This window comes from Perca fluviatilis, chromosome 2 (assembly GCF_010015445.1).
Source record: "Perca fluviatilis chromosome 2, GENO_Pfluv_1.0, whole genome shotgun sequence".
NCBI lineage: Eukaryota > Metazoa > Chordata > Actinopteri > Perciformes > Percidae > Perca > Perca fluviatilis.
Genome location: NC_053113.1, coordinates 37,136,029 through 37,161,294, shown reverse-complemented (window position 1 = coordinate 37,161,294; position 25,266 = coordinate 37,136,029). Strand labels below are relative to the sequence as shown.

The window sequence follows — 25,266 nt, the reverse complement described above, 5'->3', positions numbered from 1 at the left end:
GATTTAGTCAGCGATTTTCATACATCACACAACAAAAACCAAACAAACAAAAAAAAACCACTCAGGCCCACATGGAATTACAGTGGAATATGAAGACAAAGGGACATGATGCAATGATGCTTTAATAATTGAATTCCTTCCACAGTCCATTCCATAATGGTCTACAGAAATCCAATAACCACTAATTGCTGTTCCAAACATGAGCACTTGGCTCGTAATGACTCCACGTCTTTCACGCTGTCAAATATTTCCTTCCGTCTCTACAAATAAAGCTCATCTTGTGCTTCAACCCTGTAATGAATTCGCAGCGCAGCGTCCCTCCCTTCGTCAGATCTTAATGATTAAGTGAAGTAATTGCTCAAGATTGCTCAGGGTCCACTCAGCCATTAGGAGCCCACCAGTCTGGTCCCTTAGCAACAGAGATCTGCAGCCTGAAGATGATTTCCTGTGTCAGTCAAATTGCAATCACAGAGTATTTTTTTTTTTAAATCCATTATGAGAGCATCTATTAGCTACAGCTGCATCCATCCTCTATAACTATATAGTGTAGTGTAGCCTACTGTTTAGATATCTTAACCTTTAAACCTGACCCTCTGTTTGTGGATTGTTATGTCCAATATGAACCTCTTAGCACAACCACTGGACAGCAGAAAAGAAAGATGTGTTGCAGGCATGGATCATCAGTTTAAAACCACTGCATATTTTTTCTAATTGGAAGAACCTAAAAGCACTCTATACAGCAAAATGTCTGTATCTGCTTTCTCTGGGAAAACCCTAACATTTAGAAAAAGGCATCGGGAAGTTTATTTGATTAATTCCAAACAGCTGCTTAATTGCTGCAGCGTTGTGTTCTATTAGGCCATGATGAGCAGCACAGAGCCAAGCTTTAGAAGAGTGAAAATAAAGTGGACATCTTGGTCAAAGATCTCTTTCATTCATTACTAATGATATCTCTAAAGGCGTCTGCCTGGAGGGGGAAAAATACATACTTTGAAGTGATCGGTGTAAGCGGAAGACAAACTACGGTTCTCTGTATTTCTATATGTTGCTATGCCTAAATCCACAATTCTGTATTCTTATTGACATAAATGAAAAAAGAACATTGCATGGTAATTTGCACATTAAATTAAGAAAAAATGGGTTTCATTGGTTGTTTCTGGCTAACTGCAGATTTGAGAGGGCTATAATATAACCTCTGCAAATTTGAACAAATTCTCTCCACACACACACACACACACACACACACACACACACACACACACACACACACACACACACACACACACACACACACACACACACACACACACACACACACACACACACACACACACACACACACACACACACACACACACACACACACACACACACACACACACACACACACACACACACACACACACACACACACACACACACACACACACACACACACACACACACACACACACACACACACACCTTTAATGTTTAACATGTCATCTCTATCATCCCACAGCAGTTTATGGACTGATCGTAATTATGACAACGGTGGATTCTTTGTTTGTAAAGAGAATTGGGAAAGGTATCCACCTTTGCAGCTGGAAACATGGCTCCTTTGAGGATCCTGAAGTCACAAAGGGAGTAAGAAGTCGGTTGAGCAGGGACTTTATTAATGGTAATAGCCCATACTGAAATAAATCTCTGGAGCAGGACTGTAGTATCGATGCTTAACAAGCCCCGTCAAGAGACGGCTTTGCATATATTGAGCAGCATTGTGGGAGCTGATGAGGCACCGCTCCAGTACTCAGGAAGAACAGGGCTCACTTTCCACTATATCACTCACACATACACACACACACCACCTTAAAGAGCTAAATGGATTTCACTTGCATCACCCTAAACCCTGCTAATAATGAAAACCATCTCAACAGTAAGGCTACCCCTAAGTCTACTCATAAAAGTGTATTAGCCACATGTATTAGCATGCTCTAATTGTTTGTTTGAAGTGGATTTCTGGAGTGTCACTGCCTTTCAGGCCCTCCTCTAGCACTCGCTCTCACTTAACTTGAGTGACAATGACGCTTGTTGCGGCCCGGGGCAGAGGGCAGGAATCACTCAGCGAGGCCTGGAATAGAAAGAGCAGCCCTTGTACTGTTGGCACGAGGCAAACCGCCACAGCGAGCCGGGGTTGACTTCATCAGCAGCACCGCTTGGCATTCCATTGAAACAAAAAGGCCATTTGATGCATAAAGGGATAAATGGGTGAATAATGACATTTTTAGTCAAGCTGAAAGAACCTCTTCAGCAATGAAACAGGGGATAGTTGCAACTGGAAAAGAGATTTGCTCATTTAGAGGGGAAAAAGAAAAGATCCACAGACGCCCCTGTGTGATAAGAAACTTTAACTATATTGAGATGCTTAACCTTAAAGTGATTTTGTACTGCCAATAAATATCCATTTATGAGTATCTCGGTTAAAGGAGAATTCCGGTGTGTATACTGACCTCTAGCATCAACAAGGCATTTTCACCCCCCAGGACTGCAGCATACTGGGGGCTAGATTTACTAACACTAGCGCAGTTTGCGCTGCGTCCGTTTATGCGAGTTCGGTAATAGCGCATGCTATGCTTCCACAGTTTGCGTAGTATTTATCAACCCTGACACCCATCAGGCAATCAGCGTCTTTCTCCGCCCACTATACCGTAAATTGCGCTGTAGCAAAGCGGTACTGGTGCTATGATATGGCTGAGTGCAGACTGTGATATTCCCACTGCTGATGCTAGGACTGTTTGAAATGATCCTGATGCCAGTATTTGTAATGTAGCGAGGAGTTTAACAACTGGTGGAATGGGATGTGAACGCTGAGTGCGAGATTCAATTTCATCTTTGATTTCTTCCAGTAACTCTAATATTGCATGGCTGCTTGATCTGTAACGCTAAATTATGTTGTGTTCACTGACAAAGTGTGATTCTTGTGTTAAAAATATTTTCAGCCTCGCCTATGTCTTCGTCTTGCTCAAATTACTGTTGCCATTTCACCAGCGGCATAAAGGTCTACGAGGAAACTCGATTGCGGCTGGTTTAGACCTGCTTTTAAGAAGCGGAGAATTTCCCCCGCAGAATAGAGGCGCGCTCTTACTGACAGTCTTTGTAAATACCACGGAATATATAATTAGGGGCACTTTGCGCTTATCCTCCCACCTTTTTGGGTGGAACTCCCACTTTCCCCACGACCCTCCCACGAACGCATATTGAAAGCGCAACTCGTCTCTTCTCGCTCATGTGGCAGACAATCTGCGATTTTACCCAAGTGCGCCCTGTTTGTAAATAGCCCGCATCGGTTACGTCCGTCTTTGCGACCAATTAGCGCCTGGAAACAGGCGCAAACGGCTTGATAAATCTAGCCCAGGATGTTTTAACTTTTTCAGACCATTCTTTGTAAACCCTAGAAATGTGAATGTGTGAGAATCCCAGTAACTGAGCAGATTGTGAAATACTCAGACCAGCCCGTCTGGCACCAACAACCACGCCACGCTCAAAGTTGCTTAGATCACCTTTCTTTCCCATTCTGACATTCAGTTTGGAGTTCAGGAGATTGTCTAGACCTGGACCACACCCCTAAATGCACTGAAGCAGCTCCCATGTGATTGGTTGATTAGATAATTGCATTAACGAGAAATCTTACAGGTGTTCCTAATAACCTCTTAAGGTGAGTGTATATCTATCTATCTATCTATCTATCTATCTATCTATCTATCTATCTATCTATCTATCTATCTATCTATCTAAGTTGCTGTGATTGGTCAAAATTGCGAGTCGCACCAAAGTCACAGTCATTGGTTGAATTTGCGTGAATTGGCGCAATCGCGACATCGCAAAATCCTGGAGGGATTGGCTAGGCACTTGTAATGACATTTCAAACATGTTTTGAGGCTAAAACCAAGTTTAACCCTTGCCCTGTTTCAGCCTCCTGGGTGCTAACTCTAGCAGGAGGATAACTCGGTGTAGGCAGCACCCATTGGTTTAGTTTTTCTCGCTACTGACAGCACTCCTCATTTACAAACAACAGAGCTACGTGTTGAAATCCACCGGAATTCTCCTTTAAGTCATGCAAGCACATATGAGATACATGCTGTACAAACAGAAACCTGGATGGATGTTTAGACAAAAACCGACTCACACAAACAAAAGGCAGCAAAGAAGGAATGTGACTAAATACTTCTTTTTCTTCCTCTCAGCATCCCTTGGCTCGGTTTAACATGGAAACTCAACACAGAGACCACAGAGAGCGATATCAAAGCAGATGATAAACAATGCATGACAAACCCTGTGCATCCTGAAGTGGGGCCTACAGTGATGGCCATCTTGCTGCTGTAAGACATAAAAAAAACAGCAACAAACACTGGAAGTGAGGGGAGCTCTAGCTATGCTCCTGATCAGCTGTCGCATGTCCCAGATACCACCAAGGTGCACAAATAAAATAATGCGAGCAAAAATGGCACCCCCACTCTGGCATGCAGCTGGGAAAATCAAACGTTTATCTATAATTCAACATCCTAGTCTTCTCATACAAGTTACAGTTAAATATCTAAAATCATTCAAGATGTCAAAGTATTTAACTTCCATATAAGCAGCTTTGCCTCATTTCCAAACATTTAAAAGTTGTGGCAGCTCTCAGCATGATTGGTTGATGTTGACAACACAGTGGGGTGCCTGGCCTATGGAGGGAGCTTGTTGGAATGAGGAGGAGAGGGCTGGTGGTAAAGAGGATTACGAGGGGCCAGTGGCGAGGGGACTATTGTTAGAGCCTGAGAAAGTGTGCAGGAAGAGTGGCACGCACTTTGGCCTCTCTGATGAATAACAGGAAACTGTGAGATACAGGTCTGCACAATAATGCACAGCCGTCGCCTATAATCACTGAAATTAATTAAATGTTCACATCTCCATCTTTGTACACAGACATTTATGAAGATGGGCAATCTGCAAAATGTGTTCAGCATCAAAAAATATACATATCATGGGAGCAATGCAGCATGTGAGTGAACTGCCTGTTTAGCATAATTTTGACCAAAGCGATTGCCTGTTGGAGGGTTTCCATTATTCGGCGGCTGCGTTTGGCAGGCGGAGATGACAGAGTGCTGCTCATCTGGGAAATGGCTGGGCAGGAAGATGTTGCTGAGAGGCAAAACCCACCATGTCTGTAAATGCAATTATCAAAAAGACCTTGAGCTGCAGCCATGAACTATGAATATGTTCTCCATTAAAGCACTACAAATTTGTGACAAAAGAGAATCCAAATTCTTTTGTTATTACACATTAAAAAGGCACTGAAAACATATTTCTTAATCAGCTTCCTACTATGCGCGACAGGGTCCTAAGAATTCAATTTTCTGCCAAGGTTACAAAAGGTCTTGGGAGCTTTTCTCACCTCTGCACCTCATGGAAAAAGAAACAAAACATCCATACGTTTTAAAGACCACCGAAAAGAGGAATAAAACATACATTTCATAAACAGAAAGAAACCTGACCCAGTTTGCTCGTCCTGCTCCCTTTTGTGTTGGTGGGAAGAGGACAGTGCTGCAGGGGTGGAGTCTATAAAAAACAACGTAGCGAAATGGTGGGAGTGCACAAGTGTGTGTCCAAGCTTCGCCAGGTGGATAATAAATCTTCCCGTGTCGGCTCCCTCTCCGTGTCACAGACGCTGACCATTAAACTTTAAGTGTATTTATTTTTCCAAAAATGGCACCACTGTGCAGCAAATCACTGCTAGCTGGTAGTTATGGCTCCACTTGCTAAAAATGAAATTCTTGAAGCTACATTACATCCTTTGAAATTCTTTCAACGGCTAAAGGAAACAGCTGCAGTTGAACAGTGTTGACTAAGCTAGCATGCTGCAGTAATTATTTCAGTCCTCATGCTGGCATCGTCCTACAGCTGCTCACACTCCACCAGTGCAAACACAAAAGCCGGCCCAGGATCGTGGTGGGAGCCTCACTCTTGTTTCTTGTCTCTCAATATGCTAATTTAGTGCCAAGTACACAAACCGTACTAACCGTAGACTTAATCACTACACCCCAAAACCACCAGCGGATTTCCCTCTGGCATTTATTTAAAAAAAAAAAAAAAAAGACTGTGACTGGAACAGATTTACATCATTCAGATAAATACTGTACTGTTATCTGGGTGTTTGCATAATGAGCAGCAGTAGTGTTATTGTTTGGCATAAATGCTGCACAAAAATCTGAAGTTACATTCATAATCACAGCATGGTGATATCAAAGCCGGGTCTAAATGAACATGAAAAGCACGGTAATCTGAGGAATTTTACATGGAATATTAGGACACGTAATGGCTGCAAATCATTGGAAATGCACCATTTCCTTTCTTATTTCCATCGCTGTCTTTCAGCTAAAGAAAAAAAAAAAAAAGGGTTGCAGGGCTGTCTCTACTGGCTTATTCTGACGTCCTGTGGGCGATACCGTAAAACAGGAATCAACAATGAAAAGGAGCAAGCCTAATTAAAAAGATGATTCTAGCACAGCAGGTTTGGCGTTCAAGGCCAATATAACTCAAGGGTCTCATAACGGAGGGGAAGCTGAACGGATAAAGGGACAGGAGATGAAAAGACCACCCTCGACAGGAGGCTGTAAAAGCTATTGAACTTAGCCACAGTAAAATCAGAACAAACTGTAGGTCACACCTGACTATTACCAAAGGAATATCAGTTTTGATATAATCTACACTCTTCGTCAAGATTCACAGCAATACTCTAATACCAGCAGACTCGAGTTCAAAGTGGTCACACTTGAGAAACCCCAGTGTATTATTACCTAATATTCCAGGACAGTGTGTGGTACACCCATTTCTCAAACACCGGCAATTTACCAGCCACAACTGACATGCAATCTGTTATCTCTATCCCTGAACTTACACAAACCGCTCAGCTTTCCGCGCAAATATTCGGAGCTTTGAGGCCACGCCAGGTATTTAACTTGGCTCTGCTTTCACCTTCTGAGAATGGATAAAGGAAGAACATAGAAAGCGAGAGAATGTACAGTCCGTCCCACCTTTAGTCCCAAAGCATTATACATTGTTCTGTAGTCCTTGGCTGTACCTTAAAAAAACTGAAAAACATCACCAATAACAGCCTGTTCAAATGATGTCTAATGCTGCTTTCATATTTTCTGATTATGCCAGTAATTAGATTGTAATTAGAGTATGCATTATGAACATATCTCCATCCCACAGGCAGATCCCTACCCAGAGTTTTTCTCTCACCACAGCAAAGTTAAGAGGATTCCTCGCACTCACTCAGCCCTCTCAAGCTTTAAGAAGTCCAACTGAGGGAAAGCAGAGTTTCATAAAGCACCTGTGAGAATTTTGACAGACTTGCAGAAAGTTCTGCCAATTTTTTTGTCTTCTTTTTAAAAAAGTATCTTTGCACAAGGTTTCGATCTGCAGTTCATCTCGACTGCTCAGACAGCGAACACCTGGAGCAACAAAGCGCGGAGGGGAAACGATGAAGGGATGGAGATGCCTTTGTTTCTCAGGGGGTTCGGACAGGAGAGAAATGATTCCACATGTAGGGTTTTCAGCTACAATGAGCTACTCTTTGCACTCGTGAGGAAGAAGCACAGATCAAACCTGTCCCTTCTGGTTTGGGGTCTCACCTTTCTCTCTGAGCCTGGTTTCATTCATACCAGAAAAACCTGAAGTCATATTTTCATTTGCAACAAAAATTCATGGTTTTATTCTGCCGCTTTTTCAGTCTTTTAAAAACATAGTACATACCTTTCGGCTCTTGCTGCACACCATAATTATAGGATGGATGAAAAGGGAGAAGGGGAAAAGGTATATTAACTTGGCAGAAAGACGCAGACATTCCTGACCTTAATCTGGCTTTTCTTTCAGCTATGTAAGCTTCTATGGGGGATTGTGTGCACACAAACACTTAGCTATTGATGTGGCTACAATATAGACATTTAATGATCCCAGTATAGTCTATATATTGCAGAAAAAAAGAAAGCTTAGTGACCACAACACACAGGCTGGGGTTGTCAGAGCGGAACCTGCTACCATTGGACTTAAAGAGCACACCTGCTGCTTCCAAAACCAGCAGCGCTGTCAAATGAGCAGGTGGCGAGTGACATACTGGTGAGCTGTGGAGTAGAGGGGGGGGGTTAAGTATTTTGTCTGTGTTTACCTACTCCCTACACTTGCACGGTCTCCGGGCTCAATTTAACACCTCACAGGCTATAAGTCACATCAGCAGGAAATGTCTCACTTCAAAGCTTGTAAGCTTTCTGCAAGTTAATTTCCTTCAGAGGAAGAAAGTCAAGTCCAAGTCCACATCTAGGATGACTAGAAAAACTAAATTAATTGGTCTTGCTGTGAAGATGTTAAAAATGTAAACAATATTTCGGGGATAGAGATTCTTTTTGTGTGTGGCTTTTATTGCCTTTATTAATAGGACGGATTATGACAGGAAAGTGGGAGAGAGAGGGGAAATGACATGCAGCAAAGGGCCGCAGGCCAGAACTGAACACGCGGCCACTGCGACAAGGACTGAGCCTCTGTACATGGGCGCACGTTCTACCAGGTGAGCTAACCAGGCGCCCTGGATAGAGATCTTTTTTGGATGCAAAAAAATTGCTAAGTTTTTTTTTTTTTTTTTTAGGAAATCAAAATGTTCATACTGTAGTTGCAAACACTGATGTGTGTGAATGTTTAGCAAAACCAACATAGGACATATTTTTATGACCATCCTCAAGGGAATGGTCCTTAAGCTCTAACCTTTAAGTGAACAACGCAGGTCTTGTGTGTGTGTGTGTGGGTCTCCTCTATCTCACAACATGCTCTTTTTATAAAAGTAAGTCACAGGGAATGAAAGTAATTAAATTATAAGTCACAATCACTCCTGGCACCAGATGAAAATAACTGCACCTGGAAATTGATTTGAGGACATTTTTCAAATCATAAAAAGTGACATAATGTGGATGTGAACTGAAAGTTTGAAAGAATATATGAATATATATTTTTATTTCACTTCAGTGAGGTTGTTGGGATGAAATTCAGACAGTGAATGCATTTGTAAAGGTTTGCTGCATCTGTAGAATCACAATTTCAGGATTTTCTTTTTGATTTGTTAAACCTTGACCTAGAGGTGGGAGGGGTGGGTATGACAAAATATACAGTAGAATATCAATATCATAAATAAACTTTTTGACTAAAACAAATCACATTTGAATTCCTGTTTTTGCTAATCCAGCAAATTACATAACCTCATAAATGAAGTTATTTTAGTTGTGCAGACATCCTGGGCAACTTCCAAACAGAGCCATTAAAGGGAGTACGCAGTATGTATTGACATATCGCCAAACCTAGGGTAACGACCGTTACTAATATGACTAGGAGGCTTACTAATAATAGCATTAGCCAAAGCCCCCTGCATTAAAAGCACAACAAGCACAGATTAAGTCAGTATCTGTAGCTCAGCTAAATTCCTTGCCATTATGCTGGCAAAAAATACATCAGATAATATCAGGATTTTGAGGTTGTTTTGGCTCGTCGTGGTCCATGGGCACCAAACCAGTTCAACATTCTCACTGGTTCATTAACGTTGGCACGATTCTATGCATACATAAACCCTATCTAGTTGCCACAGGGGCAAATAAGTGAATCCAGAAAGTCCCTGAAAGAGCCTTAATCAATATGGAATCATGCAATCTGCTTTAAAACGGTACCTTGATGTTAGGTTTCCATATAATAAGCCAAATCCAAACAAGGTATATTTAAACAAAATACTGAAACGAGGGAAAATACCTCCTCTGAAAATGTGGATACCGCCCCTTCATTAGGACACAAGACGGACTTTTGCCATAACTCTGTAGGAAAACAATTTACAGATTTGAAGTCTATAATTTGATGCTGCATCCAAAGAATGTTCCCTGGATAAGAGCCCCATGACTGCGTTCTGTTATCTCCTCCTCTGCTGCACTTTGAGAAAGCAGCACCAATCATCATGAGTCTCCACACCGAGTGAACAATGTGCGGCACAAGAAAGACGCCGGCCACAACTCTGTGTGCCAGTAATCTCTCTTTGAGGCCCCGGCGTCTCTAATTGCCTGGACACTTGTGTCCGAGGGCTGCTCTCGTTCCTCACTGAAAAGATGAGACCTCACATGCTCCTTACAAGAGGCTTAAGCTGATAAACCCTTTCATTCAACATGGCCGTGGGATCGGTGCTCCGTGCAAACAGATTGGGTGAAAAAAGACTAATCAAAACAGCGATTAGCCCCCAACACAGAGACAGAGCTAAGCCACGGTGCAGCCTCAGCAGGGGGTAGGCTCTCTCAGCCACTACAAGTGTCTGATGATTTGTGTGAGGCTTGACGAACACATTCCTTAGTGCAACTACATGAGCTGGAATGTGTGTGGAACGCACGCGGTGGGGCTTTTATCGAACAAAGACATAGCGTAGTTGATTTCAAAATGGGATGTGTCAGCTGAAACAATTGTGTCCTGTTGATTGTGTCCATTTATACATGTATGCACTGATGCTACATTCATCTTTTGAGGCCCTGATGCTTTTGTACTTGACTTTTTCTATTATTCTATATGTTCTATTTGTTATCTAACACATAAAGCAATGAAGTATTTGCCCTTTGTGAGATCTGTTGTTGTGTTTATTATGTCATGGCAAATTTTTCTATTTATCTATTGATGTAAAAGGTACCAGCAAGATTTGGGAACATGCCTGCCTTTCTATGAAATGCATTTTAGCTTGAGTTAGAGCTGGGCAATATATCAATATTATATCGACATCGTGATATTTTGTCCATGTCGTCCAGACCTAGCTTGAGTTACTATATAGAGTGTTGAATTTCAGCTCTATATCTATCTATAGCATTTCATGTGGAGAAGTAGTCGGTACAGACCCACAGTCACCTCCTACAAAAGAAGGCTTCTCAGTATGTAACACCATTTGCCTGATGATGATCTAGTACAGAAACACTGCCAGCTATTAAATGTATCTCTGCAAGATAGACTGTGTGCGGGAAGATTCTTTGCAACTTTTGACCTACAGTACTCGTCCCTCTCCGACGCACCTGTATCAGGACGTGCAAAGTATTTTTCGGTTCTGAAATAAATGGCGGAAAAAGACAGAAAACAGGCCAAATGCTAGCACAAAATCCAAGGCTGCTACTTCCCTCCGGGGGGTGTTCATTCAATGAGAATCCCTCTCACTCAGATACAGCACCTCCCATGACACCCTTGCTTCCTTTCATGGCTAGTGTTACCCTGCCTACTCAGGAATATTTCCCTGTTACAGCCAGCAACATTGCCAATACCTCCACACATGCAACCATCATCTGGCCTGCTGCTCTGGTATATTATACAGACTCCATGTGTTTCTCAGCAGCAAGGTCAAGTTGTGTGCTTGTGTCCTTGCTTCAGCTGAAGTGAACAAACAAGCCAGACTTCAACTTTCACTAGTCTGTACAACTACTAAATAAAAAGGCTGGTAGAGTAGATTTTATAACAGTATAGTATTTAGAATCGCTGATCAAAATTTACGTGCAAACAAATGGATCAAATGACAATGTGTAATGTGAAGGGTGCCACTTCAAGTGACAAGTGGGAGTGTGAATCTTGGCTCCATGTCTCCTGGATGTGTAAATATGTATTTTTTGCTAATATAATCCTATCAACTTGATAAGGTGATATGACAATGTTTTGTTGACAGCATATTGCACTGCTCCCGAATATCAATTTTTATTACATTTAAAAAATATATATTAATTATTGAATTAAGTCTGCGGTTATGCGGGTTTAAATAGTCTAACAACGTTTGCATCATAACAGTGAGAGATGTTCACTTTACAGATGCTAAAGAAAGGTCAATGTTTAGGCCAATAGGCCGTTAGTAGAATTAGGAAATTTACGAACAGAGCGCTCCTAGAAGTAGCATAAAAAAGAAAAACAGAGGATGATGAGACGGCACTAATTTTACTGCAGGTTGGCCTATTTTTTCTACAAAAACAAACAAACTTCAGTCATCACAAAAATGAGAACAAGGGGGAGAATTACCAAAACAAAAATCACTGATTATTTCATACAGTAGCTGGCATGAACAGGTAAGTCTATACCTATTCTTATTGTGCTTCGTCACAGGCTTTCAGTGCCGGTAATATCTTGCAGCCAGCTGAAAAATAAGCCCAGCTTCATATTGTTAATGTAATGTTACTGATAATACAACAGCATGAATCAATTTATTGGCAACACTGCAATACCATTATTTGTTTTCCAGATTATCCTGCCCACCAATGACCTTGAGTAATAGCTCACAAATGTATTCTAAAGCATCATCACCACAAATGTATTCTAAAGCATCATCACCACAAATGTATTCTAAAGCATCATCACCACAAATGTATTCTAAAGCATCAACACACACACACACACACACACACACACACACACACACACACACACACACACACACACACACACACACACACACACACACACACACACACACACACACACACACACACACACACACACACACACACACACACACACAATTATGTGGTGGTGTGTGTTGTTGCAGTAGTGTCATATAACACAGCCACAGTAAACTCAGTGAACCATGACGGTTTTGGATATTTAGAATAATAATCAAAATACAAACATATTAAATGGTCCAAATTCAAGAATGCATGTTTGTGTGCAATCTCCTGGAGGAGCAGGGGATGGGTACACCTGGAAATGATTCCAAGCGACTCTCCGGTTATTACAAAAATAATGAGCAAACTACAGGCCATGAGATCTACTTCAGCCAGATTCCCCTTACCTGAGTTCTTCTTCGCTTTTACTTAACGCAACATGCCGACTTAGCAAGGACAGCATTAAAATTAGCTACACCACTCCTGAGCCTCGTTGAGTTGCTGAGCTACGACAAAAAAGTACTTTTGAAGATGCTTACTTATAATTACTGGTTCTTTCAGCAGCTGTTGAAACTCTTAACTTGCTACCATGCTATGCCATGAAAACTGACTGAAAGAGCTGATTGGATATTATGGAAAAGATTCTGGAAGCTGTCTGTGACCTTTAAGACATACGATATATCCTCAGCTGGCTCATTATCCTGTAGGAGATTAACAGCTCACTGTAAATGTAGCGCCTTGGAGCAAAGTGAGGATCACCCAACAGTTAGAACCAACTAGTCTGAATCACGTAAAATCTGAAATGTGGAAACAACCCAATTTTTTTTTTTTTTACGTGAATATGAACCATTTGAAACAGTAAAATAATGCATATGTGAACAAGCAAGTTAAAATGAAAAAGAATGGGTGACTTGGCTTGATCTCCCAGTGGAGACTTGGCGCTGGAGAGCAAGTTTCTTTCAGCTGTCAAAAGGACTGTGACAAAGTACTATTTCTGGATTTTAATATGGCTCCGTTTCCTCTGGTGATCAGTGAGCCTCTTCAGGCTGAGTGACTGGGGTTGGCGGGCGCGTGAGTGCATGTGCATGGTGACAGGTTTTCATAGGATGTCCCTGACAAGACCTGGCATTTATATATTTTTTTATTATGAGCAAACCTGGCATATTGAAAATACTGTCCAGTCTTGTCAATACTTGATTAAAGGAATAGCTCAACATTTTGGGAAATATGCTTATTTGCTTTCTTGACCACCAGTCCGATATTGAATACATCGCACCTTTATAACATCCCTATCCATTCATGCCATTTACAACTTTTTTTTTTCCCAAAGTCTAGGATACGTTGAAAAATAAAGATCCTCTGTTTCTTTCAGGTAGGCCTTTTCTAGGGCTGTGCTCGATTGAAGAAATTCATAGTCGACTAACACTCATTCAATTGTATCAACTAATCGATTAGTTGATTTAATCAAACAGATCTGTAAATCTGAGTTTCTCCGCAAAGAGTCATGCAAAAGCACCACTTTAATTCTTGTGTTTACCAGAGATGTGCTCGTACGTTTCTTGGAAATAAGTCATTCAGCGTGAAAAAAGCATCAAACAGGACTAATGGACTAAAGAAATCTAAGTTGACTAAGACCAAAACGACCGATTAGTTGACTAATCGACTAAGAGGGAGCAGCCCTAGCCTTTTCATTGTCGTCTGTGATCAGGCCTACCACAGCTGTGCTGTCAGCAAACGTGAGATTGTGTTAGAGTGGACAGTGGCTACACAGTCGTGTGTACAGAGAGTACAGCAGGGGAATCAAACACAGCCTTGGGATGCTCCGGTGTTCTACTTTATTTTTAAATCCCTATTTGAATATCCAATACTTTCAGCTAACTATTATCCATTACTTTTAGCCAACTATTTCCAACCATTTATCCATTACTTTTAGCCAACTATTTCCAACCATTTATCCATTACTTTTAGCTAACTTTTTCAGGTGTTTTAACATTACTTTGATCACACCAGCTTGTAATCCAAACTGGATGCATATTCCTCCAAAACACAAATACAGTATTTGGATATATGTCTTTTATTTTTAATTAGTTGAGCTATTAGAAAATCTTTCCATGACTGCAGATGTACCCTCTGGGCAAGTGGTTGGCATTCCCGAATTCAAGTGTAATCAAGCACAGTACAAAAACAAAAATCAGTTTAGCTCTGTGACAAAATACGATTATTTCAGCAACATTGTAGAAAACAGCCTTGCGCTCCAAGAAATTGAGCTACCTTTTTCCTCACTTAGTCGGACTGGATGCTTGTCAGTTGCTAGATAAAAATCCCTTCGCCACATGCAACAGCTGAGCGGTAGGCAAGACTGCAGGGCTGGTGCCCGTGTGCCATGCTACATGCTGAGACAGTGGGTCTCTTTGTAAGGCGAGCTTCTTTTCAGACAGGAGCAGGAGCTGCAGGAGCACTTACACTTGAATGGAATCACAGTGAGGGGGGGGTGGGTGGGGTGGGGGTTACAGCTTGCATATACACAACAGTGCTTCCATCCTCTGAGCAGGGTGGTGGTCACATGGAAAGGAAAGGGTTATCGTCCAAGGGGAAACTTGTCGCGCCAGAAATGCTCATACTATGAATAAATTTACATCAAATCAACACTGCCACTCACTGATAGAGCAGATATCCTGGAGGAGAGAGGTTTCACCGAGTGTCAGAAATAAAGCTGTGAAATTTGCAGTGAGTGTAGACAGTCCAAAGCATGCATCCATCATTGTGTCTTCTTTATTTAACTTAAGAAATATGATCAGCAGTGATGATGAGGGGGGAAACTGGGCAATCACAAAGAGCCAACATTCAATCTAGGAGAGATAACAAAAGGAAGACGAAAGACAGCTCTGGATGGCAGGATGCCCCTGGGGCGGCTATGCTGTTATTATGTTTGGAAGGGGCTGCTGAGCTGCTGTGTGGGGCAATTAGAGACCGGAGGATTGAATGGGGGAGGGTCCAAGCATAACAACCCGTCCATAAAGTATTCTTAGCACACGGAAAAGGTGGAATAACCTCCCGGATACGGCAGCAATAGCATTAAAAAAAAGGAAACACATAGCAGATGATGGTGGATTTAGGAATTGAAATAACAACCATCTGCTTATTTCCATGGAAAGAAGCTTGGTGTAAGCTGCTTTCCTGTCATCAGTAGAATCCAAAATTAATCCCAAGCGATCGCATGCTGACCTTTATGCTGCACTGGTTTGGATAATTTGACTGACAAGTAAGTGACAATTGGGCTGGTTTAGGGTAATGTGCGCAAGCGGATGAATCATCTGTTGTTCTCATAGAGAGCAACTGCAGACACTGCGGTGAACACATTAGCCACGTCCATTATCTTTAACGTCACTCCGCTTTGGAAAGTCCTGACTGAAAACCGCACAGAGTCCAGGAGCAGTCCAGCTGGAGAACACGGGGACAAAGAAGAAAAGTCAATCCCAGAGTATCGTTTCAGAGGTTCGTGGACCGCAGACAGAAGTCAAAGCCTTACACCTATTGTGGGTTGTCTTTTAACGGGTAGATAAAGGAAGTAAAAACAGATTGAGTTGCAAGAGGGAATGGTTATTAGACACACACAGTGGGACTGTTCCCTAAACTCTCACTTTGGGTAACTTAAGCCTCCGAACTTCACCTCTGATGAGATCTACATTGTCGCCTCTCATAATATTACAGATCTCCCATTGAAGAGGACACAATGGGCAGTGAAAGGAGACAGTAATACAAGCTTGGTGGTGTGAGATGTAACAGTTGGCATTGCCAAGTATCCTGAGCCCTCACAAACACACAGTTTCCATGGCCTCTGGCCCCGAACGGCAGGTGTCTGCCCACATTCTTTACATAAGCTCTTGTCAAACATGGCGCACAGCAACAAGGCCTCACAGCTGCAGGACAATGGAGTCCCATTAAACTACAGCACTGCAGCCAGGCATGCACACTCAAGCCAGAGTCAAGGTAACAGTTTCTACAAGGTCAGCTTATCAAAACTTAAAAAGGAAGCGTAACACGAAACCCAATGGTGTGAATTGGAATGTATAAATAGTAGTCATTACAAAAGCCATGGTTCATTTGTATGCAACTCATACTACATGTGTCTAAATAACACCTCTAATTTCATCAGTTCATTCAGAGGAAATAAATGATATACAGTACTGTTGCTAAGGTGATCTATATTCACAACCAGTGAGCTGACACAAAACAAATATAATATCGCAAATATCCAATCAGCTATTTAGAAAAAGAAACACAATCATACCTGAAGCGCAAAATGCAGAGATGCAAATCCTTATCAAATAAATGCCAGATGAATGTCTGGAGCACTCCCTGTACTTTTCTGCTGTGTAATAGACGTCACGTCACAATATGTAATTTAAATAAAAATGACTATCTAGTTACAGGTACTGTATTATGCCAACACACCACTTCCTTTGTCTAAATCCAAGGCAGGCCCCTAAGTATTGTTGACCAAGTATTGCCACATTGGGGGAAGTAAAAAAGGCCCTTATTACTGAGTCATCATATTGTGCATTACACAGTAACCCCTGCATCACAGTTTAGTTTGATAATTAGAAACTTGAAAAAGAATAATAGTCTGTTTTCATGTTTATGTGTATGTAAATAGAATAAAGTACTGATTACATATTTTGCAGCAAGATCAAGTGTTCTTTTAGGGTTTCATGAGTCGTCTAATCTCCCAGGGTCAAATGCCTTGAAGAAAGGATTTTCTTATTTTCCCCCATTTAGTCCCAGAGCCAACTTCATATTAGGCTACTTACTAAAGCCTCTGTACTTCAGAGCAGATCAGAGTAAGGAATCAAAAAGAGTGCCACCGTTTACGTTAACAGCTTTACTTGGTGGAGGTGGCTTTGTTAGACCCCACTCATCTATCATCTGTTTGTTGGTAACCAATGTAGGGCTGCTGCATTGAGTAACTTAGTTTTCACTCTGCACACATCATCCTTAATTAACCTTCCTGCCACAGTCCTTGGATCTCATGCGTTCTGCCTATTTTAGGATGATCTATTCATTTTACTTCCAATTCTCTTTGAAATATGATTAGACCTACGGTTAGGGGGCCGGCAGAAATGTTTTATATTTTGCCTACTACCTACCTGGGGATCTTAAAAACCTCAGTTTGATATCCCGCTGATACCATCCATGACGTTTGTTCCCATGAGCTGGAGCACAGGCATGCTAAGCAGAAACTGGTGATGAATACACCCTCTCTGAATCCTACAATTAAATTTCTAAAGCTCTCAATTACAGATGTTCCACATCACAGAAGCCTCAAAAAAATGTCACATTCTGTTGACGTTATTAGCCCACACTGTGCGAGTGAACACAACAAAGGAGAAAACATCTAACGATACAGGCCCACAAAAACTAAATGCAACACTGGCGGATCAAGAGGAGAGGGAAGTACCACATGCAGATAAAACAGTTCTGGCTCTTATTTTAAGCCACGTCTCTTGTCACAGTGCAAAGAGCCATGATGGGCTGCACTGCAGTTTTCAACAGATCAGTGACCCATTGATGGAAGGCGTCCTTAACCCCTCTCTGAAGCCCCTCACACCCTCAGCCCCTGGCTCTGAGCGGGCGTCCTGCCTCTGGGGGGCCAGCTACAGAGCAAAACCGCTGACCAGGAGGGGCTGAACAAGAGGCCTTTCTACCACCCCCTCCGACTCCTGCAGGAGCAGCTCCGGCAGCTTCTCAGCTTGTTCTCCCCTCTTTGGTGAAGTTGGGATTTTCGACTGCGTTGGCCAAGGCTTTAATTGATTTACATGAAACTCTCTCACTCCTGCTGCACAAGTCCATGTAAGGCAGTGGTAGCACGCCAAGACAGCCAGACAGCTGGCCTTCCCTGGACAACAAGCAGACGTCCACTTACAGAGGCCGTGCTATTCGAGGATTCCCCGAGACAAATACTAACGGATATCCTCTATGCTGTGCAGAAACACTGTTCTGAACTCTTGGTCTGCCTGACTTTAAGAGTGACACCAACTTCAGTATGGAAAATATGAAAATGTACTACGGATATTTTTCCACTCCATTAAGCAATCTTTAACTGACCCAAGCGTAACCTTTATAGATCCACAATATGTCCGTCAGACATGCACAAGAGGAAATAAGGCCAATTACACTTTTCAATCTGTTTATTTTGGTTACACAACAGCTTTAAACCTTTTTATAAGAAAAGATTAAACAAAGCTTGGCCTCGACTTTAAGTTAACAATACCAGACTTTCCTTTCTCTCTGTATTTAAAATCAAGAATATTATCCCTGCTTGATTAAATAAACATTTCCTGCAACAGGAAGGCCTGGATAACCCCCGAGTAAAAAGAAAAGAGGACAGCCTCCAGTGAGAGATAGATAGCCAAGTCAGTACAGGGCAGAGGAGGGGGGGGGGGGAGCAGTGGTTGAGCTACAGTCGGAGATTCTTAGGTGGGCGGCGAGGCTCTGAAAGAGCAATTGCATCCTTCAGGGAATGAGTTCAGCTTGCACCAAGTCAAATAGAGCCAGAGAGGAGAGGTGAGAGGGCCACTTAGTCTGCAGACCAACAACATCAACACCGCCCTCCACCGGGTCAACATCACTCACCAATTAGGTCTGTCGATAGCACACATACAGTAGATCCTCCTCAGTTACTGGAACGCTCCCATTCAGACATGCCAGGACATCTTTAGCGGTCTATCTTCCTTCGGTACTCACAGCCAAATGAAACACTTTGTTGTTCAATTTCATCGCCCGCTGACTTCACACTTCCTCATTTGCAAAATATTAATCTCAAACTTGAAGTAGACACATCTAAATCATTAAATCATTAAAATGTGTGTATTTTTGTCCTGAATTGACCACCTTGTGTTTCACCAAGAAGACTCCCCAGGAGATTTATTCTTACCCAAGAACAAATCCCCACACAATACGCAATTAATTAGAACTGCAACTAGCAATTCTTTTCATTATATTCATGTTTTGATTAGTCAATTCACTAGTTGTGTCCAAAATATGTCAGAAAATAGTGAATAATATCCATTATAAAAATTCCCATAGCACAATATTTGGTATTTTTGCCTGGAAAATTACTAAAACATATAACAGATTATCAAAATAGTTGTTGATTAATTTTATGTTGCTCCACTAATCGTTGTTGCTTTACAACTAATTATGCCAACTATCCAGAGTAAAAAAGGAAATCAACTACCTGAATTATGAATAAAAAGGTTCGTCAGAGATAAATATCAACTATTTGGGCAGGAGAAAGGCTGCAGTATAAATTAATGCACAGAATCAAGCATACATATCTGTACCATTATACTAAAATTGCAATGCCAACATGTATAAATCATAAATTGGATGATGAGGGTTAACGACACGCTCTGCAAATCTCTGGAGAGGTCACATTTATAAAGTATTTCCACTGCTGTGTTTTAATGGTGAGAGAGAATAGGCCAAAAGGTTGGATGAAGCCCAAACTGAACCAAAACTGCAGGCCTCTGCAAAACACAGACACACAGCCGTGTTATTGTGTTCCCATAAGGCCGAGGCAGCCAGTGGACCACCAATAAGAGCATGAACAATGGTTATGTTGATGCCACAGCTATCCTCCACAAGCAGTCAGAAACACAATAAGGCTGCACTGTGGCGATGGATGTGCTCCGCCCAGACAACAAGACAACCCCCCACTCCCCTGTCATCTCGGAGCCTTTTTCACGCCTGGACTTCATTATGTGTAATGGAAATCATCATTGGCAATCTGAAAGAATTTACAAGACAATGATGCCGTCCAAGTCATGCCTCACCTACACACAGAGCAGATATGTGGCGAGACTGAAAAAGATGAATGCTGTGCAGGCTGTGTCAAAGACAAGAAGTTGGCTACTAAAGATTTTAGGCCACTATGGTTTTATACGCATATTGTATGACATGACCATGGTTAAAAATATTTTTATTTGCCATAGACTATTCTTTTATATATTATTTCCTCTTAAAAGTATAATCAGGCCTGATTTTAAAAAGAAAAAACGGTCAAAATCCTCTTTATTTTTTACAATTTTAAATCCATAGAAATCCATTTTACTTTGCAAACAAAATCAGCAGTCACCGACATGACTGACACGATGCAAATACAACTGACCACAGTAGCTTTGTTTATGACTTAGTATCTGCAACTACATTTAGTAAAAGGGAAAGAGACCTCACACACACACACACACACACACACACACACACACACACACACACACACACACACACACACACACACACACACACACACACACACACACACACACACACACACACACACACACACACACACACACACACACACACACACACACACACACACACACACACACTTTGAAAAGACATGTTTATCCAGCTGCAAATGTACTAACTGGTAAAGGAAATCTCTACCAGATGTATTTTTTATTTTATTTTGTATAAAGAATAGCAATTTATCCACAAGATGTTTGAGGGGGAGTTCTGTTTTGTGTGGCGGTTTTAGCTATAAACAAAAGAAACTGTCTTAAATAATAAAACCGCTTCAAATCATTCATCAAAATATTAGATTGGAGTCAAATTTATAAGAAGATAATAGTAATACCCTAAATTAAAAATATATTTTGTCTATTTCTAATGAAAAGCAAATATTTACACTACATTTTCAAAATAAATCACAGAAAAATAAATCCAAGCCTCATGATTTACAAAAATTAGAGGAATATTAAAAGAACTTAATAAGTGAGATAAATCAAAGTACTGAACTACTCCAAGCACTGCATTGCTGACATCATCAGGGAAAACTAGATGAGATGTCAAAATAAAAAAAGGACCTTCGCTGGGCAGACTACACATGCAGCTACATGGATAATATGATAGATGCAAATGTAACAGGGATCTGAGATGTTTAGCTAAAATATTATGTGCCAATAACCATTCCTTCAACAGAAATGTTAGTCAGTGGAAAGACAAAAGGAAATTAAGTCTTTCTTTCGGTTTCCTCTCCTGTTAATAAGTTAGGAATGTCTGGTCTGCCACACATTTAAGTCAGGATAAGTAGGGACAAATGGTTCCTTCACTAGCTGCAAGTTTTATTTATCAAAAGGTTGAAACATTATTATTTTTAAATGACATAGCTAATATAGCCTATTTCCTTGCAAACACTGCTGACATTTCACAGTCCATTTTCATTTCCCATTGGCTGTGGCTTTTTTTTTTTTTAAACCATGACTTTATTAAATTGTATTTTCTGTATATAGTCTGCGTGTGTGTGTGTGTGTCATCAATAATTAGACTTACTTAGTTCATGGAGGTTATTTAGGATGACAGCAGCCAAGGGAATCTGATTAAATATAGGTTAATGTTGTAAGGAAATCAATTGAATGACCGAAATTAAACCAAATATACCTGCACTGACAGAAGAAGCAGACACGACATATTCCAAACCCACTAAACACAGGGAAACCTCTTCAGAGAAGAAGCACTGATTTGGCGGTGTTCCTCTTCATCACCACAGCCCATCTTACCTTTTTGTGTCTGTCTTTGAGAGGTAAGGCAGGCCATGGCATCTCCTGCAAAAAGTCTTGCCAGTGTTTCTGGTCCTGATCAGACGAAATGAAGACGATTTCCAATTTGTCCTTATGTTCAGACGCCTTTTTGAACCTGCTGTAAAACTCGCACAGGCTGCCGTTGAACTGCTTGCACGGGGCGTTCAGGCTGCATCCGAAGAAGAGCCCGACCAGGGACAGCTTGGCGCCCAGCGACTGCACATCCACCTCGGCTTTCTCGCTGTTGACGAGCCGCTCCCCGAATAGACTCACCAGAAACTCCGACATCGCGGCTACCGTGCTCGAACACACAACGTTACTGTCAGCTAAGGTTGGTGCACATGTAACCGCTATGTTCAGGCGACAGCCAGCACTTCCTCCACCTCCAACGTGAGGTTTTAGGTGAGCTCCCAGCCCCTGTGAGGCGTCGTGGTCGGTTTCACCGCGGCTCGTCCTCCGGTGTGTGTGAGCGCTGTGCAGGAATGCGCTCCGCTTTAAATCGCCCTGACTGCAACAGCGCCCCCAACCCCACCCCACCCCACCCCCCAAGCATACACTTTAATCATGATTCTATTTACAAAGGTGAGACTTTATCACCATTTCCTTCTTCTTCTTTTTTTTTATGTGTTAATAAAAAATGCAGCTCAATTATTTTAATGTCTGTTTACATGTTTTATATCCTCTAACTTCACTTAATGTCAGATTAAAAGCAGCTGGATTCTAGGTTTCAACTCAAATGACATTTTATGAAATGCTTGGAATGTGATAATTTAACAAGCTTCATTAGGCAAGTCCACGAGAAATTCTGACATTTTCAAAAGATAAGGATGGGGTAAAACCACCCTCTATTCCTGTGGATATGCTGCCACGTAGTGTTCACAAGAGGAAACTACCTGGGCTGCAACAGGGATTTCTGGCACAACGTCACGTACTATAGCATGAAAATGGTGAAAAACACTTGTCATATGAATAAAATCTTTGTCCAAATAACCATCCCCAAGAACAAAAATAATCAAGAAAAGCGTTGTTGTGAGACACGTGTGGCCTTCATCAAAGTCATACAACACATTACAAAGAATGCTTTCTCCTGCTACAAAAGTAAATTAAGTGTTACTTTATTTGAGTCCTACTGCAAGGCACAAACAAACAAACAAAAACAAAAAAATCACATAAAAAATAGTCACAATAAAGAAAATCCTAAAATGTTTTTATAATTACCTTGTGCGTTAAGATTAACATTACATTTGAAGAAATGTATCAAACTCAGATTACAAATCAGGATTGAGTGATTGCACATAAAAGCAGCACAAGAAGATTTTTAGGAGTTACATTGATTATAGGTGTTTGTCTCTGCAGATGTTCCAGTACAGAATTAATTGAATAGCTGTGTCTTACGGAGGTTGCTCAATATTTTGGTTGTAAACTTACACAGTTGCTGATTTGCATCAAATTACAGGAGGAGATGTAACTTGTGCATGGATGTCAATGATGCTGGAATTGAATGGTGGTAAAATGTACTGTTTAGCAGTAGAGCAATGATGAAATGACCGATGTGAACAGCGCAGGCTCCCTCAGTCCTCCGTGAACATCATCCTCACCAGATCTGCTTTAAAGAGTTCTTCCTCCACCAACTTCTGAGGCTGAAACAGGATAATGGGGGGGTGGGGGGGGGAGGTATTACAGGTATATTTACTCCCTAGACCAGTCTAGTCATATTAAACAAAGATAATGTTTTTTCACATGCAACATTTTATAAGAAACATTTCTATAAATGTTTTTTTCTCTAAAACATTTTTAGTAAAACTTGTTTTAGTCTAATCCATGTCAATAAAATAGTAAAGCAAATTATTCTTACTGTGCCATATCGCAGCAGAGTGGGAACTCCACTCAACTTTAGTGTCTTCTTGAAGTCATTATTTGAATCCTTCCAACTAAAGCATGAAAAAAAAACAAAAAAAAAACATTATTACACAGCTGAAATTATTCTCCAGTACTACATTTGAAAGAGCACTCGGGAAGGCTGAAGAGAATTTTCAGATTTCCATGATGAAAGTATTTGCAAAAATCTGAAATGTTTCAGGGGAGTAAATGATTATGAAATCTATGATATAAGCATTACTTGGTGCTCTAAATTATATTATACATTCACACATTAAACTGTATAGAAATCCATTTTTTGTAGCATTATGGTCAGATCTAATTGACTGTAAGCAGATGGTTAATATGTGATACAGATTTATGACTGTATGGGTGTAATGATCACAATACCAAAGTCTTTGAAGCCCCTCAAAACATAATATAATAGTAGATTATAGTAATAGTATATAGCCTACCTGTTACTGGTCAGTGGCTTCACAAATACAAAAGGATTACTTGTTTTTTCATTTAATACCGTTTCAAAAGCATGTAACATCACATCAATTTGACATATTGGCTGTTTGTCAAACTAGCAAATTGTCAATTTTAAAGTTGTTACATTGAACTCTCATCACATTTGTTTGCCATTATCTATCATATTTTATAGAGCAACTGATTAAAAAAATACTTATGATTTAAGGGTTAGTTGCAGTAAAAATAATATGGTGTGTGTTTTTCATAAATTAAAGCAGCGTTAAATATACTGACTAGGCCCTTTCTCCAACTTGACAGTAGATGAAGACCGAGCCCTGAGGAAGATGAGTCATCTCTCCTCTAACAACTGGCTCCGCTGAAAGGAAAAAAGGGAAATTATTGAATGCACCAAACGTGAAATAACAGTATGCCTACTATCTAACTAACGTCGCCAGAACAATGTAAAGTTTCTCACATACGGGCACTTGAGCCATACATTCCAATCAAGTCTCCGCAAAATTAATTGGCGATATTATATCTGGTAATTCCAGGTACGTTACCTTTCACGCAGTCCGGACACCAGCTCTTTCCCTGGGCGTCTTTATCACCAGAGAAATAAGCGAAAATATCCTTTCCTTTTCTCTCAGACACAGCCTGACAGAATTCATCATATCCGCGCACAGTCACTTCTTCGTAGTGGGGCATCGTTTAGACCGAGCTAGTGTGGAAATGTACTACCTTCAAATATTAGACTACGAAAGCACTAACAAGAGTTATGAGAAATACTGCTCTTCTCAACCCTGGACCTGGTAGAAATCGGTAGAAATAGCTACCCCAAATGTGACACTACCACTTCCGGCCGGTGCAAAGGTTCTTAAAGTGACCGTGTACCCGAAAAGGTTTATTAAGCAGTTTAA

At 41.1% G+C, this 25,266-nt stretch overlaps 2 protein-coding genes across 2 annotated transcripts in view; both read right to left on the bottom strand.

Annotated features, from left to right (window-relative positions):
* nxn (nucleoredoxin) overlaps window positions 1-22,306 on the bottom strand; it is a 61,583-nt gene extending 39,277 nt beyond the window's left edge. Inside the window, exon 1 of the mRNA XM_039791039.1 lies at window positions 21,998-22,306. Coding sequence (XP_039646973.1) covers window positions 21,998-22,306 — 309 coding nt within the window. The remainder of the gene's footprint in view (window positions 1-21,997) is intronic.
* Window positions 22,307-23,117: 811 nt separating this feature from the next.
* txndc17 (thioredoxin domain containing 17) lies at window positions 23,118-25,203 on the bottom strand. The gene is made up of 4 exons (XM_039818867.1): window positions 24,910-25,203; window positions 24,644-24,725; window positions 23,874-23,949; window positions 23,118-23,658 (listed from the first exon to the last, which is right to left on the bottom strand). The coding sequence occupies exons 1-4, from the start codon at window positions 25,052-25,054 to the stop codon at window positions 23,590-23,592; spliced, it is 372 nt and encodes a 123-aa protein (XP_039674801.1). The 5' UTR covers window positions 25,055-25,203; the 3' UTR covers window positions 23,118-23,589.
* Window positions 25,204-25,266: the final 63 nt, after the last annotated feature.

What these genes read in the sequence shown, in the direction of transcription:
- txndc17 (XM_039818867.1), bottom strand. Translation starts at nt 25,054, where the DNA reads ATGCCCCACTACGAAGAAGTGACTGTGCGCGGATATGATGAATTCTGT. An exon ending in CAAGTTGGAGAAAGGGCCTA is followed by an intron (nt 23,950 to 24,643) that starts GTCAGTATATTT and finishes TTCATGCTTTAG; the next exon opens with TTGGAAGGATTCAAATAATG. An exon ending in CTCTGCTGCGATATGGCACA is followed by an intron (nt 23,659 to 23,873) that starts GTAAGAATAATT and finishes ATCCTGTTTCAG; the next exon opens with CCTCAGAAGTTGGTGGAGGA.